At 38.1% G+C, this 19638-nt stretch overlaps 1 protein-coding gene across 1 annotated transcript; it reads right to left on the bottom strand.

Moving 5' to 3' along the window:
• Window positions 1-10974: 10974 nt before the first annotated feature.
• Window positions 10975-15655, bottom strand: drd1a (dopamine receptor D1a). Its single transcript, XM_007253573.3, has one exon. The coding sequence runs from the start codon at window positions 14513-14515 to the stop codon at window positions 13445-13447; it is 1071 nt and encodes a 356-aa protein (XP_007253635.3). The 5' UTR covers window positions 14516-15655; the 3' UTR covers window positions 10975-13444.
• Between the last annotated feature and the right edge of the window lie 3983 nt (window positions 15656-19638).

Here is a 19638-nt window from a genome sequence, read left to right as displayed (position 1 = left end):
GTTTAGTTTCAGTTTATTTGTTTATTTTTGTCTTTTGTTATTTGTGTAATAAATTCACTCGCATTTGCATCCGCTCTCCTCGTCCTTCCTGCCCGCACCCTGACAGAAGAACCGACCGAACAATGGATGCAGCGAGTGGCTTCTACCTGGGTTCCAGATTGGCGATCCGCCGCACCTCCCTTTCTCGCGGCGTGCTGGAGGAGCAGCCTTCTCTTAACTCCTCAGCTAACCGGCGCCGGAGGAGGAAAAGACGGCAGCGGCGTTCTCAGCGCTCCCGCTCGCCAGAGGAGGATCCTCTCAAGGGGGGAGCACTTTTTGGGGGGGCGCACCATGTTGGCAGGGACGCAGGTTGTGAGGAGTCTTTTTTCTGGGATTATATAAACTTCCTCACACCTGCGTCCAGCTCGGAGGAGGAGGAGGGAGATTACCTCCCTACACCAGCCCGTCGGCCGTTGCCTCCAGGGGCAGTTCTGCCTCCCGCATGCCTTTGTCCGCCCTGGTTCCTGAACGGTCCCGAGCCGGACTTCACCGGCGATCCAGCGCCCTCCGAGCCGGACTTCACCGGCGACCCAGCGCCCTCCGAGCCGGACTTCACCGGCGACCCAGCGCCCTCCGAGCCGGTCTTCGGCGGCGACCCAGCGCTCTCCGAGCCAGACGTCAGCGGCGACCCAGCGCTCTCCGAGCCGGACTTCAGCGGCGACCCAGCGCTTTCCGAGCCGGACTTCAGCGGCGACCCAGCGCTCTCCGAGCCGGACTTCGGCGGCGATCCAGCGCTCTCCGAGCCGGACTTCACCGGCAGACCTACGATCAACGCACCTACTCCTGTGGCCGTGGCTCCCGTTACCACGCCCACTCCCAGGCCCCGCCTTTCCAGGCCTGCTCCGAGGACACCTGAACTATTTTCTAGAGCTGTGCCCAGGCTGGCCCCACAGACATTTCCACAGACTTTTGCCAGTCCTGGGCACCCATCTATGTTTTTCGTGCCCCTGTCTCTTCCTGTTATGGTTCCTGTCTCTGTCTATGTTCCAGTTCCTGTCCCTGGTGGTTTTTCTGTTCCAGTCCCTGTCACGGTGTTTGTTTCTGTCCCTATTACTGTTTTCATTCCGGTCCCTTTGCCCAGTAATGTCCAGTCCCTGTTTTCTGCTCAGTCTCCTCTCAGGTGTCCTCTGTTCTAGTCTTGTGTTTTGTTTCTTTTTTTGGTTTCCGCCCTCTCCTGACCGGCTCCTGGGGGTTTGTTTTTTCGCGCCCCAGGAGTTGCGCGTTAAGGGGAGGGTTCTGTCACGTGGTCCCTGTCTGTTCTCGTGTTTCTGTGTTTATTTACCTTTTCTGTGCCTGTCTCTGCTTGTGACTGTGAGTGTGTCTCCCACGTGATCCGTGTTCCTCAGTGTTTCTTGCCCTCACCTGTGTTCATTTGTAACTCCGCCCCTTAGCCCCGGGTGTTTTCTGTTTCCCGTGTGTGTTACACTATTTATAGTCCGTGCTCCCTTTCCCTCGTGTCGGTTCTTGTGCTTTGTTAGCCTGTTATGGTTGCGTCTCTGTTTCCCATATTTCTTGTTTTCAGTTTAGTTTCAGTTTATTTGTTTATTTTTGTCTTTTGTTATTTGTGTAATAAATTCACTCGCATTTGCATCCGCTCTCCTCGTCCTTCCTGCCCGCACCCTGACAATATATATAAATAGTATAGGTTTTTGTGACATAACAAAAACAATGCCATCCAAAAAATTTCCATGTATTGACTGCTATTATCTTTTTGAAAATAATAAGATAAAAACAATACTACATATACACAACGCTTTTTCCATTCTAATTTTCCCACAGTTTAGGTACAGTATTGCCACCATTTTCATCCTAGCATATATATAAGAGTAGACAGGATACTATGAAATGACCACTACAAGTAACGGAATTTTTATTCCATCTCCTTACCTAAAATGATCCTGGTTTGACATACACACATAAACTATAAGTCTAAATGTACCCTTCTAACCAGGCTTGGGTTAAGATGGAATAACCCCCAAACCAGCATTAAGTTTATATATATAGTACTTACTTATATAAGTTTATATATTTATATACAAATGTATATTTATTTATGCTTGATGGCTACCATTTTCTGTTTGTTGGGGTTTTAAGGGGTTTTTATGTTGTTTGTGATGGGTTATGTGTCTGTGTGTGGTTGTACATTATATATATATATATATATATTTTAATTCAGATGTGCTGGTTACAATGGCGGGGCTACTATATTGACCATACTGGTGTTGGGAAAAAGGGTGGATAAGGGTCTTTATGTGTGGTGATCTCTTCATGTTCTAAATATAGGTGCTTACCTATACCATGGCTCACCAGTCAGTATCGCATGCAATACTGTAGAATGATTTTTTTTTTTTTTTTTTTTTTTGGGTGTCAACATACTTGGTCAATAAATCTGATTCTGATTGAGATAAGTGAAATGAATCGAGATGTGTGAATGAATCAGCATATGTGGCATACTGGTAAGTTTATTGGTGTGTTTCTAAGCAACAGTAAGCAAAGGTGAGCGCAGTATATTTACTGACTGAGTGACTCATGTAGATTCAGTTCTCTCACTGTTAGACTATTGAAGGTTTTGCTGGGAAATGCGCTGATTTTCAGTTATCAGATTATTACGTGCGTACCTAGCACACTCACAGGGTGTCCGTGTTTCAGTGTCACTGGAAAACTTTGTATTTCTGAAATGTTAGAATCATAGAAGGAGGAGAGAAGTGTGTTTAGAGGGGAATTCCACAATTTTCTAAAAAAGAATTCTGCATAACTCTGCGGTTGAAGTGTACGTAAACAAGGTTATTTATAATAGGTCGGAAAAGGTCGTAAACCTTTACTGAGGAAAAACTTAGATGTCTTAACAGTAGAGCTGAATATTTTTTTTTTTTACATTTTTTTATTTAATACAATGACCCCAGGGGAGTTGTTAAGTATTTTTGTTGTTGTTCCCTGTCTACTGTGGGTGGTAATGTCTTGTATTATGTATTCCCAGTAAACACTGTGGATCAAGGAATTTTAAATACCTGCACAATTTTATAAATATAATGTCCTATCTATCTAGCACCCACTATCAGGCTTCGCTCCATGTCCAATAATTCAATTCAACCTAATTCAAAGTCACCTTGTCATGTGGGACAATGTTCAGCTTCAGTCACAGGAAAACACCTCACAACTTACACAGGTGTGGATATTCCCAAGCCGTCCCCTAAGGTAACACTGTACTATTACTTTATTAATTGACTCTATATATAATCTATATATATATATATATATATATATAAATGCATGAACTATTAGCCTCCATGGTTTTTCCCCCTCCTTTGTTTGTTGTCTGTGTCTCTGCTTGTCTCCAGTCTTCAGTGCTCCCACCTGTGTTCATTTATAGCTCCACCCCTCGTTACCTGTCCCCAGGTGTTTCCTGTTCCCTCCATGTGTATTTAAGCCCCAGTGTTTTCAGTGTTATTTTGTCTGGTCTTGTTTGTCCAGGTCAGATGCCTTACGTCCTCCCAGCTGCAATCCCAGACATTAACCCCTTAGGCTCTATGATGTTTATTACACCTCAAGTAATACTAATTGGTAACTACTTGCTCCACCAGTGGTTCCGTGGACTTTAACATTTTTTATATAAATTTAAATCAAAATAACAAAATCTTGCAGGCCTCTTATACTGCATTGAAAACTGCTTTCTCTTTAAAAGTATATTTTTATCTTCAGGCTCTGCAGGTGTCCGGTTTCCACTGTAACCTATTGTGAGCATTTCACATGACACCGCTCTGAATAACTGTTTACACCTTCACTTTACCATGTAGAGCTTCTGGAAAAAGATAGAATTCCCCTTTAATGTACTGTGGTCTGATAATGTAATGTAAAAAACTTTCCTTTTTAAAATTCCCTTTGAATCAGTCATCTTAAAATTTTCACACAATGTAAAGAACAGTTAGAGCCTGTCACTGCTGTCAGACAAAAACTTGTATCTCCAAACTGCAACTTTACAGAAGAAAGGGAAAAAAAACCTTCATAACTTTTATTGCAGATTACTTTGGAGCATTTTATTTGACTGTTCATTATAAAATTTTCACATGATGTAAAGTAAAACTGCCAGATTCACAAAAGGTTTCAAAAAGTGAACAGTGAAGTGAAGTTTTTGTCCGACTGCAATGAATAATATCCTAGCAATAGGTGTATATTATGCCTGTGGCACAGTCTACAGTATAACATTCAAACAAATACAAATAAACTCAATATATCTAAAAAAAAGTAGCATAAAAACACAAGTGTACAAGAGTACAGGTTTGGTTGCTGATATCTATACACTCCAGACACTCTATGAATTTGATCAGTTCCTTTAATGAAGGACAGATTAGATAAACTAGGTGTTGGAGGGGAACTGAAAACAATGAGTTAGCTCTTTTTGGGGAAGTTGAGTGCACTCACCCACAACAATCACAATGTAGCGTTTGTTTGTTTTGTTAATTCATACTTCTATACAGGACCGTATGTACAGTTTTTTAAAGGCAACAGGGGCAGCTGGCAGGCGGCCTAGATGGTAGGCAATTTGTGGAAAAGACCATCCTGCTTCTATCAGTCCAATGAGGTGCCCCCTCTTAAAGTCTGTCAACTGGGGAAAGTGTGTTTGAGTAAATTATAGAGCAATGTTTAGCAGTCTCAGATCTCTCACCAGGAGGAACACTACCCAAAAGCAGCCAGTTGTGGAGAGATCCAATATTTAATCAGAACACATCTGTAATTATTCACATATTTGCCTGAGACATAACTTGCAGCAATCGTGATGTTATTTGCTTACACAAATATATATATATATATATATATATATATATATATATATATATATATATATATATATATATATATATATATATATATATATTAATCTTACTCTTACAGTGTTTGTAAGGGCCAAACAAATATTACATGAGAGATAAATTAAGAAATCTTAGCCTTGATATAAGATCATTTTACCTGCTAATATTTTTTCATGTTTGTGTGTCTTCTATACTTATTCTGCTCCACTTACAAACTGTGAACGCAGTGTGATATTCAGGAAATAGAATACAACTAAGATGCATGCTTTTGTCTCCTGAATAATGATAACTTCAGTTTGGAGTTAAATAGGATACAGTGCAAGCTATTTTACGCTGTTCTCAGGATTTTACTGCTGCTGAAAGAACAGTCCTAGTAAATGTACTCAATATGGCAAAAGTTGACTTGAACTAAACCCATTTGGTGTTGTGTATTTTATGTTCTCTGCAAGGTATGCATTGAATATGAACAATCCCTTCTATGGTTATACCCACAGAATTGTGCCATGCATGCTCATTTTTATTCATTCTTTCTACTTGTCTCTTGATGCCTGTCTCTTGATACTTGTCTCTTGATGAACACTTGTAAAAAAGTGTTAGTCCTCCACCTTACTAATCCCCTGATCTAAAGCTGATGAACTGAGATGGTGATTTGGGATGAGCTGGAGCTTCACAGCAGCAACTGTTGTTTAGCACCTCCAAGAACTTCTTTCAAGACGCTAAGAAAACTATTCCAGGTGACTCTCCCTCATGAAGACACTGAGATTAAAATACTAAGAGTTCGCAGATCTGTCCTCAAAGATAAATGTGCTAGTTTTAAAAAACAATCTGGTTTGTTTAACACATTTTTTTTTGTTTACAGAATAATTGTGCATGTCTGTGGGTAAAGCTTTAAATTCTTCAGTATTAAATTTACAATGTAAACAATATAATTAAAAGAAAGAGAACACATTGAATAAGAAGAGGCATGTCCTGACTTTTGACTGGTACTGCATTTATATATATATATATATATATATATATATAAACTGGGTTTGTTGTAAAACTGCTCTAATTGACTGGTTATGCAAGTCCCCCTCCATATCTCTGTCTGTCTCTCTCTCTCTCTCTCTGTCTCTCTCTCGCTCTGCGAATGAATAAAAACTCCCCAAAGCGAGTCACTGACCTTGACATCAAGTGGCCACATATGAAAAAAAAAACAAAAAAAAAAACAGAGCAGCACTATCTTATTCACTTATTTGTGAGTGTGTGTGTGTGTGTCGTGACTGGAGAAGAGGAATGGGATTTTATATCTTTTTCATTATGGTAATTCAGCCGGTCATGTTTTCTGTGCAGAACAACCTGTAGACGGGTGACGGTGTCATTACAGCACACTGTTTTATAGAGTTATAAATCGGTTAATCTAATATCGCTACAAGAAAGCCAATGACGTGAGGCATTAAGGTGTCAACCTTCAAAGAGCAAAAATTGGATTTACACTCAGCTGGCGTTTTTGTAACTACTTTGCCCGTGCTTCCCTGCCGAGCTCGTCATAAAATACTAATGGACTTCAGCGAGGTAATTACACCGAGTGTTTCCATTGCTATACCTGCGCCTGCAAGTGTGGCCTAGACACCGGCCGCAGCATTGGATTACCAGGGTGACTCACTCACCGCAATACTAGTCCTTCACTCTGGATCTAGTCTTTAATGAGTCACTCAATATGCCAGCCATTGTGCCTAACATGAGAGAGCTTTGAATTTGAGACTGAGCAGTAATGACAACTTTGAAGGCCCTGCTGTGAAGGCTTGAATTTATTGCAGAGTCACAAAGACTGGCCTTTTTTCTTTCATTTCTTTTTCTTTTTCTTTAAAAACAAAGACGAAAAAGACTGAAAAAACCCTACTTGACTCTGGAGTTCCTCCGGTTCGGCTTGACCTTATTATCTGTATTTATGTCAGCTGTGCTCTGCATCACGCGGCGCTGTAGAAACTAATGAAACCGTAAGGGGTGCTGAGGCCCAATTCCCCTTGTCTGCTATTGTTTCCCGTTCAGGTCTCATCACGCCGGGGACGAGAGCGTGTGTGACATGCAGCCAGCGCTCGTTCTGGGCCTCTGTGTGGAGAAGAAACTGCGGTGCTGACAGGGGAAGCTCCAGCAGAACTTAACAGAGAACCAACAAACCAGGAAAAGCATAAAAAAAAAAAAAAAAAAACACAAACTTTTATTACAACAAAAGAGTTTTTTTTGCGCATTTTGCTTCATCAGCAGGTGGTTTCTCCATGACTTTGCTAAAAATGTTTGAAGGTGCTTAAGAGGTTGTTTTTTGGAAACAAGGCTAAAGAAAAAAGTCAGTTTTGTTTCCCTAAAAAAAATTCTGAATGGAGATAAAAGAATCTTGTTTGTGAAAGAGGCACGTGAGCATTGAGGACATCGTTACAGAGGTACTTGGCAGACACAAGTTCTATACACTGCAAAAAAAAAAAATTAAAAGTGAAATTATTTAATTTTAAGTCAATAAATCTATTTTTTTTTTGTCTTACTAAGTCTTGTTATTGTAAGATTAGTTACATGTAGCCTTTTTTAGAAATAATGATCTTAATAACTCTTAGAATTAGACATAAAAATCATGTCTAATTTAGTAGGGACAGAAATAGCACAGATTCGCCAATTAGTATTTCAAGACAATACGTTGTGTAGTGTAAAGACTACAACAATTAGACAACTGTAACGTAAGTTGTGAACTTGGAATATCACAATTTTATACTGAATTTCCCCCCAAAAAATTGGGAGAAATTGGGAGAACAAGTTTAAAGCCCCCCTCTTTGCAGTCTTTAATGTTGTGTAAATGACATCTGTACATTGTCCACATGGTCACAATGATACTGTCGTACAACCCCCCCCCCCCCAGATTAAAGTCAACAAATCTGTCATTTTTGCTTGATTTTACTTTCTTCATTTTTGAGAATATGCGATTGCTTAATTTAAGAAGTTCCTTTCCTCATAAGCAGATTGTCTTTGCTTAATATAAACATATATTCGTTTTTGGCAATGGATTTTTTGCAGTGAACACATTTTTACCTGCTCCAAAATACTTTGAAACCAACAAATGATGATCCAAAATTGTTTGGCTTTCAAATGAAAAATTGATACATTGATACAGAATACTGAATATACCTTTTGGCTGATTAAATGGTATAAATCTGTACTTATTGCTGTTAGGAAACACTTTGTACTTCAAAAACCAGGAACAGATTTGATCCTGTAAAGATAAATATTAAACATTTGAGGGTACAATTATGAAAATTGTACCTTTGTGTACAAGACAGTACCTCTATGTACCTCTGTTTTTTAGTGTGTAACAGCACCTAAATCACCTTTGAAATCAAGTTTTTGCAAAAGTCTGGGATTGGAGTAAAAATCGATTAATGACACATTAACAACTTTCATATTGTTGAATAAAAGCATGTAACACATCGGGAACAAATTATTTTAGGTAGGTGTGATTTTAAGTTTAGGTAGGTATCAGTGACAGGCCTCAATTTCCAGGTAGTTAAATTCATTCATAAATTAATTAATATAAGTCTTTATAATTTTCATTTTAGTTGAGTAATGTTTAAAAAAAGAAAGAAACATTTTTTCCCCCAAAAGAGAGAAATGCTAGATATGTGGTTATTCACGGGAAGGCCACTGTGACCAATGTGAGATCAATATGTTCAGAAGTGTAAAACAGGAGTTTGCATGGCTTCTGCTCTGTTGTAGAAGGTTAGACCCCCCTCTGATAAGCAGAGCTAGGAATGTTGGGGGGGGGGTACGACAGTATCATTGTGACCATGTGGACAATGTACAGATGTCATTTAAACAACACAACATTAAAGACTGCAAAGAAGGGGGTTTTAAACTTGTTCTCCCAATTTTTTTGGGGGGAAATTCAGTATAAAATTGTGATATTCCAAGTTCACAACTTACGTTACAGTTGTCTAATTGTTGTAGTCTTTACACTACACAACGTATTGTCTTGAAATACTAATTGGCGAATCTGTGTCATTTGTGTCCCTACTAAATTTTAAATTTTATTAATAATCATAGTGTCCTAATTGCAAAAGTAAGTTATGCAATTAAAAAATGAATAAAAACGACTTAGAACACTGAACTAAATAGCATTTGTCACCTGTCCCAACATTACCATGAGATTGAGTTATTAAAATATTTTTTTTCATAATAGATCCATAATATTTAAGTTAAAATACACATTTGTTGTGTCCCTGGGTTTCACTCAATCTTGTTACTGTAACACATTACCCCATCTAAAACATCTGGAACATTCTACAAGTCGGAAGTGACATCAGCTGGTTCTTCTGAAGAACAAAATTAAGTTACCTCCTTTATATTTCTGTATATTTGATCTTTTTATACTGTAACTATGACTGATGAGGTCAATCTCAACCTCATTCTTGTTACCTAAATAAGTTTAAGATGTTATTTGTTCATTTTTAAAATACAAAAATTGGGAAAATCACTGGAATGTGCTCATTGTTCTTATGCTATTAGCGTAGTCGCCATTTAGCTGTTTTTCATCTTTTTGTTAATTCTATGCTAAAAACTAATTCCTGTTATTTTCAGTCCTGTTACTCGAAACATAAAAAGTAACAGGAGTGAGTGCCAGTAACAGAAATGAGTGTCAGTACCAGAATCGAGTTCCAGTAACAGGAATGAGTATTGTCCCCTGGTTTATTGATTTATTAATGTGAATATTAGCTGATGTAAACCACATTTTTTTCCAATTCAGTTTGGCTCATCATTTATCCATTTGTTTAATAAATTGCATTAAAATAAATTGGATCAATTTCAGGTTTGCGTATTCTTGACAAGGTCAAAATACCTTTGCATCTTTTAGAAAAAAAAATCATGCAAGTAGTTTTTTGTCATAAATATCAATTATTTGAACATGTAGTCAACCATTTCTTTAAAATATAGACTTTGTTGACAGAAAAAAGGTATTAGTGGACTTTTAAACATGATTTTTATATGTCACATAAGTTTTGTAACCATCTTTGACTTAGAAACCTTGTAAAAAAATTAAGTAAAGCTGCCTGAGTTTGGCCAGTACATGTTTTGAATAGTTAAATACATGTGTTATTAGATTAAGAGCAAGCACACCCATTCGTTGGAATGGCCCAGTTACTAATACTAAAAGTAATATTTTAGTATTCGTGGTTTACACACTAAATGAGTATTTAGAGGATTCATTTTAATTAAAACAATCTTTCACCAGGAGGAACTTACATTTAGTCTGTCTGCTCTCCAAAAACACATTTTGTCATACATAAAAAACACACACAATACCAGATGCAGGTGTTGTATAATTCCACCCTCAGCTTTCTCCTCACCCTGTGTCCTGCACTCTAAATGGCTGTAGCTAGCCACATTCATCTTTATCACAGAGAAATGGAGGTTAAAAATACTCATAGACCATGATTTCATTAATTTATGAGGGGTTTTTTTTACTTAAAGTCTTCCCACACAGCATAACGGTACATTTATATCGTGCAAACTACTCAAAGAGCACAGTTCCTCAGCTACAGCGGTAGTGATGGTGTATCGTTTCTGCCGTTCCGAAGAGGGATACAGTAAAATGAAGAAACATAATTAGGTGCATGACTTGTAAACACATTCCTGCAGAGTTGCTGCTGCAGACCGTTAAGTAACAGGAAATGATTTTTAGCGTTTTCTTTTTTTTTTTTTTTTTTTTTCTTTAAACATTCACTAACAGCACTTGCTCCATGTGTACTTTATGGATGGACATAAAGTTCATGACGGGGCTCAGACTTGATCACGCCGAAGCCTAATGGAGGAAGTCAGACTACTTGACCCAATTGATTTCCATTATGTAAACAACTTTACATGCTGGACACATGGCGGAGATAGTGTTCAGACTCTTGACCTTTACACTGCGAAAGTAAACAACACTCTGGAAAAGGTGAAAAAAAAAACATCCTGAATGTATATCTATTATAGATCTAGATTATATTTAGATGTGTAGAATATGCTTTTATGCTCATTAAAAAAAATATCCAAATGAAAGAAAAGAAAATAAATATATATTCTAGTAGAATACCAATTTTACTGTATTTTTTTTATTTGTTGCAAATAAAGCCAAAAACTATACACTATATGGACAAAAGTATTGAGACACCACACCTCTTATGAGACACTTTATCTTGTACTGCTCTTAATTCCATTATCATGCTGCTATAGCAAAACTGGATGTCATGTTGCTGCTACCTGTCTACTCTGCCTACTATTTTAATGTTTTTGTGTACTTATCTTTATCTATTTTGTTCTATTCTATTTTTATTGTATTCTTTTATTTTGTTATCTTATTTTATCTATATTATCTATTTTAACATCAGCTCTTGGGTGTAAACTGGATCGTGAGATCACAATTTCATTCCACCTCATGTACCACATGTGATGCGAAAGGCAATAAAATCTCCTTAAATCCTAATTAATTGAATTTAGGTGTTTCATTGAGACCAATTGACTCAAATGTTTAAAATTAAACATATTCCAGCCAACATGCTCATGTGAGGCTCACAGGACACAGGCTATTTGGGTTCCAGAACAGCATGGGCTCTAAGTGTATTAATAAATGTGTGATTACTGAAACCCAATTGGATTAAGAACCATAGTGCAGAAAAATGTCCGATCAATGCTGATCAATCTGCTTTTAATTTTAATTCTAATGATTATGGGTAATTTAGAATTAAATAATATCATAATAAAACTCCTGTTGTTGTAATCAGTAGGTGTCCCAATACATTTGATCATATAGTGTGTAAAACATTTAAAAAACTGGTTACTATTTCTTAATTTATTTTAATCCAAAGGTGACCAATCTGGTTCATGTTAATCTACCACTTTGTATATTTATCTCCAATCCTACATCATTAAAAATATTGATATATTTTAAAGTTTTTTAATGTATAGATTAGAATAACATGTGAACTTATTTCACATGTTCACATTTGATTGGTTAAATTGATTACAAGTTTTTTTTTTGTCTGGTTAAAAGTTATTCTCTATAAAGTACAATAAAACCTCAATTAAGTACCTAAAATAAGTCATTTGCAGAACCATCTACAACCCAACCCTTTTTTTTCTGAGGTTGTAATCTAATACACTTGACCCAGGTTATATCTGATGGTGGTAGATATCCACGACTCCAGGATTGGCCACCCCTGCTTTGACCAATGCAAATGTTCCCCTTCACAAAGCACTTGTTTTCACCACTTCACCATTTTACACCAGCAACATTTTTAGTATTGCACATTTACTGACATCAACTTATGTAGCAACAAAAATCCTATTGAGATGAAGGTCACAGTCGCACACTGTGAACAGCATTATCAACCAGGTAGTGTTAGTACTGTAGTGTTCTGTACACAGGTATACAGGTCATAACAATACTGGATCCCATTGCACATTCACCAGGACTCATACATCACTGTTGATTCCCACCTCTGCGTTCATATTTAACGGCCATCTGTTCCATTTGTCTTGGTATTTAGCTGTCAGTGTTTAGTAATAGAAAAGCAAGTTTTGAGAAGCTCAGGCACCAATGAACAGGACACATATTCATTATGACAATCATGGAACGGCCATCTCATAATTGACCATCTGCCCCCTTGTTTTGGAACAGCCCTGAACATAATGCAACACCACATGAATAAAGTAAGGCCTGTGGGATCTGTAACAGAAGTGAAACAGATGAAATAGATTCTTGGATTCTACTATTTGCCAGAGCCTGATTATACACAGAACTTCACTGGAGGCTATAATTTATATTAATCAGTGCTAAATAAACGTACTATACATTTCTCAATTCTATTTCCATAAATTAAAACTATACATTATCCGTTTTATATCATAGTGTCTGGCTCGTAAGCCTTAAACCTTGGGTTAAAAACTGGAAATGAGTCGCAGGAAGATGATGCAGGTGGCTCTACAGACAGCGTGTCCCATTGTATTGCATTCTTGCCCAGCAGAAGTCACGAAGTTTCGATTCCGCTTCACACACACATACATATGTAGACTTTGTTCAATTTACAGATGTTTCTGTCACTTTTTTTTTGGTGTGTGAAGCTCCCTCTCGTACAAAAAAAAAAAAAAATAGAACATTCTGTTTATTTCATGATCATTCTTATAGTTAAGGTCCGTATGTGAAACACATTTATGACTGGGAAAAGTGGAGAGGCCCAAAAAAATTCCCAAAAGTCACTTGTTGGTACAATTAAATGTATTGTACTACAGAACTGCTCACGCTTGATATAGCCACAGGGGGCCGGATCCAGAGGCCGTCCAGGCATCAGTCCTGGAGGATAGCATGGCCTGTCATAAAGATTATCTCCCTCAAAAGAAACATCGCAACCACTCTGTCTGCTCCCTGGCACGACAGGAGGGCTTTCTTCCAGAGTTCTAATCCCAAATCCCTTCCCCCCCCTCTTGACCAGATGCTTGTTCTGGCACTGAGGGTTGTGACATGGGCCACTCTACATTTTTAGAGCAGGCTAGTCTCACACTCCTCTCATCTATCTGACAGTAGTGGAGGGCTTCAGGCCTCAGTTTTTGTTCAGACTCGGGGTCTCTATGATGTTGTTACCCGGGCAAAGTCTGGGGCAGCCCAGGAGGATGGCGAAGGCCCTGCGGAAGTCCACGTTGAAGGCGTAGATGATCGGGTTGAGGGAAGAGTTCGCCCAGCCGAACCAGACGAAGATGTCAAAGGTGGTGGGGCTGATGCATGGTAGGTTATGCTCGCAGAACGGTACCATGCAGTTGAGGATGAAGAAGGGCAGCCAGCAGCACACAAACACCCCCATTATGACCGACAAGGTCTTCAACACCTTGGTCTCTCTTTTGAAGGACAGCTTGAAGGAGCTCTCCGAGTCCATGTTGGAGTTGCTGCCCATGCTGTTGTGACGTATCTTGGCGCTCTCCGCTGCTCTTTCCAGTGCAGAGATCCTTCTAATCTGCTTCTGGGCGATCCTGTAGATCTGAGTGTAGGTCACGATCATGATGGCCACTGGGATGTAGAAGCTGACCAGTGAGGAGGAGATGGCGTAGGTCCTGTTGAGGCTGGAATCGCAGTTGTCCATGAGGGGCACCCCGCCAGAGCCATTGGACAACGCCAAGCTCGTCGGCTGAGCCTTGTGCCAGTTCAGCTGCACCGGTATGAAGGAGATGAGCACGGAAAGCGTCCAAGCCACGCTGATCATCACAAACGCCACCTTGGGAGTCATCTTCCTCTCATAGCGGAAAGGGCTGGAAATGGCCCAGTAGCGGTCCACGCTGATAACACAGAGGTTGAGGATGGACGCAGTGGAGCACATGATATCAAAAGCCACCCAGATGTCGCAAAACGATCCAAAGGGCCAGAAGCCAGCGATTTCCGTCACGGCCTTCCAAGGCATGACCAGGATGGCCACCAGCAGATCTGACACGGCCAACGAGATGACAAAGAAGTTGGTGACTTTGGAGCGGAGGTGGCGAAATTTGGTGACGGCTGCACACACCAGCGTGTTCCCCAGCAGGGTGGACAGAATGAGGAGCGACAGAAAGCAGCCAGTGAGAACTCTGGTCGATTGGTCGCTCTCCAACAAGCCGCTGTCAATCACCGTTAGGTTCAAATCCATCACTGCTGGTTTTTCCTCTTCCAGAAAATCAGAGCGTATCAAGAGGCAGGGGTCCACTGGAAGAGAGCGAGTAGATCTGACGACATGTTGAGCCCCCTGCCATGGGGGGTCTGCTCCATCTGAGCGTTTGATGGTTCAGTCTGTTCGGTTTTGCGTTTGCATCGCCAAGATCTTACATAGTTCTTTCAGACATTGCTGGTTGGAGATGCGGCGAGGCTTCAGTCCAGCTGGATGTTTTCTGTGTTAGTATTATATATTAAGCTTTAGTTTAGAGCAGGGTTTCTTGTAGATGAATAGTGAAGAATAACAGGGGTGACATAGGTCTGAATCTTCATTATTATAAACTGTCATATAAATACATTTCAGTAGTAGAATAGAATAAATAGAATGTTGTACAGTTAAACTATATTATATTAGTATAAGATTTCTCTTACATGTTCGGCTGATTTTACATTTATAAGTATAAGTGTTTGCTGTCTGTACCTTACAAGCCCTAACATGGTATTGGAACAGTATTAAAGTTAATATTTTTTCTAATTAATCAATTATTTGCCACCAGCTTATTTCCAACATGTACCTCCTGCCAATCATGTAGTGCGTATTAATTCAATAATAAAAAAAAAACAAAGAAGTATTTTGACACTATTATTTGTCTGTAGTTAATTTAATTTTCTTTTCTCAGTAGTACATATACAAAATACCTTTAGTTAGGGCACATATTATTTACCTATGAATAAATTGCCTTTTCTGAGCTTTTTCATTGAACATACTATTCATTTCATCTTGTTGTTTGGTGAAATTTGACATTTATTTCTTATTCTATTCTATCTGACCTTATAACCCCTACAGTGTGTAAGTCAATTCATAAATTTCCACAAGCTATTAACATAATTCTGTAGTGACAGATTCAACAATTCTATGGTGAAGGGAAGTAATGGATTAATTTGACACTATTTTTGTTGTTTTAATTTATTAAAAATATATTTTTATATATATTTTTAACTTATATGTCTATGTTTTCATGTTGTTTCTCTTTGTTTCTGATTTTTTCTATTAATTAATTTATGAATAAAACAATTTTATTAATATAACAACATCAGTTCTATTCTATTTTTCTATCTTAACCTTTTAACCCCTAACATGCTAACATGGTACTATAACCCTGTTCCGTTGAGAGTTATATATTAATTCTTTATTTTTCCATAAGCTGTAAACATGAAACACGAGCCTCCTGCCAGTCCTATAGTGACCTATAATGCAGAAGGAAAGTAAAGGTGTAGTTTTACACCATTTTTTGTTCTTTCTTTTTTTTGTTTGTTTAATACTGGAGGGAAGGGGAGGGATCTTCTTGCTCCCCCCTCAAATTCCAGCCACTATTACTGCTATTATTACAGTTCCTATTGTTTCTTGCTGGATACCCAATACTAGGGTACTCCTTTTCAAGCACTTGCCCTAATTTCCCCTGGTAACGTGTTTTCTCTCCTACTGTGAAATGTGGAGCTGCCTTAACGCATCAGTACTCCGAGCTCTTGCGTAATGGCGCGCGGTTCATAATGCAAACCCATGCATATTCCATAAAATATCTATAAAAGTGGGTGAAACTGATATAAATCGAGCCTCACGTGCAGAACTGACTTTTTTTTTGTTTTCTTTCTTTTTTAGAATAAATGCACGCTTTCCTCACACAAACCCACCCCTATTCGGTTTTCTACTATTATTATTATTTTATTAGTAGTAGTATCTATCATTCGTTCTTCACGCTCGTGCAGACCCCAGGCAGGTCCCACTGATGTGTCCACTCACCGGGGCAGATGAGCTTGTATCTGTCCTTCCTTTGCACTCTTCTAAAAAGCATGCACTCTTCCCATAATCCGTCCATCCGCTCAAAACCTCCAAAACCCCCAGTAACTTCAACTTCACCCCATGTGGTGGGCTCGTGCTTCCGTAACTCCCTCGTGCTCCCCCTCTCTTTCTCTCTCTTCCTCTCTTTCTCTCTGGATCCAGTAATATTGCTCCTCAGCTCCGATCCTCGCGGACTCGCTCGCGCGCGCGTCCTGCTCCTCCAGTGCGCGCGCCCGTCTCCCTCAGCCCGGCTGCATTACGCGCGTCTCTTCTGCACGACTGCATGGACTCCTCGCTTCAGCTTTCATCCAGCTGCAAAACCACAGGCTGCTGATGACGAAACGCCCCCCCCCCCCCCCCCCATCTTCTGTCTCTCTCTCTCTCTATGCATTTTTCTCTCTATCTCTCTCTCTATCTCTTTCTCTTTATCTCTCTATCTAGCTCTCCAGCCCTCAGCTGGTCTTACACTCATGACCAGCAGTACTTGGGGGAGCTGACCAGGTCTCTGACCCTCTAACAATGCTGGAGTAGAACTAGTGGATGATCTTTACTCTTAACCTCTTAACCCTGTTGAACCCTATTGATTTATTTTCTGCCCTGCTGGTTTTAATTAATGCAAATAACACATTAACTGATAATAATAATAGAATACATACTTTAATGGCAAATAATAATGATATACATTTTGGATCTTAGATAATACTTTATTGACATTTGTTCAAAACAGTAGCTCCATGACAACATAATACATTAACAAAACATCATATAAGACAGAACCATTATAAAGAGGAGGCCAAAAATGAACGAATTAATAAATAACTAAATCAATTATAAATGATTTACGCTCATCACCTCGCCTCACAAACACCTTGGATAATTATGGAGAAGGCTCCTGGTTCAGTTTAAGGATTGACTGGTGCACAAAAGAGTGCTTTAGTCTAACCTTATTAAACTTAGAGCCTACAAACAGTAATAATATATGATATAGACTCAATATACAGTAGCAGTCAATAGTTTGGACACACCTACTTACAGTGTAAATAAATACAAAAAATAAGTCACAGGATTGTGGATGCCAGTTTTTTGTTAGTTTGTTTACTCAGCTAAATATTTTTGAAGCATGAAACATTTTCTGCCCTGCTGGTTTTAATTAATTAATTTTAATAAAAAAAAATACATTACTTTACATTTGGCAGACGCTTTTGTCCAAAGTGACTTACAATAGTGCTCTTTGAAGAGCTCTGTCTTCAGGAGTTTAATAAAGATAGTGAGAGATTCTCCTGATCTGGTAGTGGAAGGTAGTTAGTTAGAGGTGTTAGGAGAGTAAGTGATCTTTGAAGAGCTCCGTCTTCAGGAGTTTATTAAAGATAGTGAGAGATTCTCCTGATCTGGTAGTGGAAGGTAGTGTGTTAGAGATGTTAGGAGAGTAAGTGCTCTTTGAAGAGCTCTGTCTTCAGGAGTTTATTAAAGATAGCGAGAGATTCTCCTGATCTGGTAGTGGAAGGTAGTTTGTTCCACCATTGGGGAACTCTGTATGAGAACAGTCTGGATTGCTTTGTGTGAATGTTTGTTTGGTAAAGCGAGGTGACGTTCATTGGAGGAGCGCAGTGACCGGGAGGTAGCGTAAGCCTTCAGTAGTGAATGCAGGTAGGAAGGAGCATATAACAAAAATAATAATATAGATTTTGGGTCAATTTACAGTGTAATTTTTTTTTTTTTTTTCAAATTAATCAATTTGCCACTAGCTATAAACATGTACCTCTTGACAATCATATAGTGCATATTAATTCAAAGGGAAATAAGTAAAGAAGTATTTTGACACTGATTGTCTATTTGTCTGTAGATAATTTATTATGTGCTTTTATATTAGTACATATACAAAAATGGCACCTTTAGTTGGGGCACATGTTTGAAATATATATATATATATGTATATATATATATATACATATATATATATTATTTTTAAATTTTAGCAATTTTATAGTGATGCAGTTGGATTCATAGTTTAGTACAGATTCACTGTTTGTACCTGTACAGTACCTCTTTTTTACTGGCAGTGCATTTATACCAACGTTTATCATTTTGTTCAGTGCATAAATACACATGAATTAAACTGAAATAATAAAATAGCTTTTAGGTCAATTTAGAGTCTGTAAAATATACAATAGAAATATAAAAATAAAAAATAATAACTTTTGACTGTTACTTTGTATACTCTGATTCTTTTCAAAACATTTGACCTAGTTCCTGTTTATACTACACTGTGGGATTCCAGTCTTAAAGTGAAGAAGTTATCTGACTCTGAACTGCACAGTACTTTCAATTTAATTGTTGTCAATCAATTAAATAATAATCAGATTAATCACAACAATATTCTATGTACAATAATAACAACTACTCATGCCAAGAGAAAGAAAGAGAGAAACGTAAAGGGAGAGAGAGTTATTATAAGATTTAATCCCTATATATAATCTACCTTCTGAACTCAGCACTAATGATGTGTTTACATCCTTTAGTTATGTCCCTTAATTCAAAGCTTCTAACTCACAGTGGGTAATATTATACAGATTAATAGCACTATTTATTTAGTTGTGTCTTACTAATTTAGTCACAATCTTAATAATGCATTGTTAACAACCTGGGTAATAAAATGTAGAAAATGCATTGCAGTTTAATTCAACACAAAGCACAGGCAACTGAATGTTAAACCAGCTGTGGTAAACTTCACATTCTTTATCTAACTGTTTTAAAATAATGTAATGTACAGTTATCAGTATGCAACACCGTCGACTTGGGTGTAAAGTCATTACCAGCTCCAACATCCAGTATCTGAGGTAAATGAAACACAGCCAGCCAATAATAGCAGAGCTAATTAGCATATTTATTCTGGGAGGAAATAACAGGGCTGTAAACAGGCATCTGTGCATTTGTTGTCTCAAAGTCACATACCTACTATTTACACATCAAAGAAAACCTTAAATACTCACTAATTGCATTCTTTACCACTTTTTAGGTGTTCTTTTTCCTCCTCTGTTTTAATACTGTGCTGTACTGTATATATTGTAAAGTGTCTTTGAGATTGATATGGATTATAATATAATGTAGAATCTAAATAAATGTATTATATAATTATTTTCATGTTAATATATTAGGGTACATCAATTTACTGAATACTACTACTATTGTCTCTTATAATAATAATAATAATAATAATAATAATAATAATAATAATAATAATAATAATAATAATAAACTTTATTTGTATACCACCTGTTCTT

Source organism: Astyanax mexicanus, chromosome 2 (assembly GCF_023375975.1).
Source record: "Astyanax mexicanus isolate ESR-SI-001 chromosome 2, AstMex3_surface, whole genome shotgun sequence".
In the NCBI taxonomy this organism is placed as follows: Eukaryota; Metazoa; Chordata; class Actinopteri; order Characiformes; family Acestrorhamphidae; genus Astyanax; species Astyanax mexicanus.
Note: the sequence above shows the minus strand (reverse complement) of the source record. Positions and strands in the feature narration are given on the sequence as shown.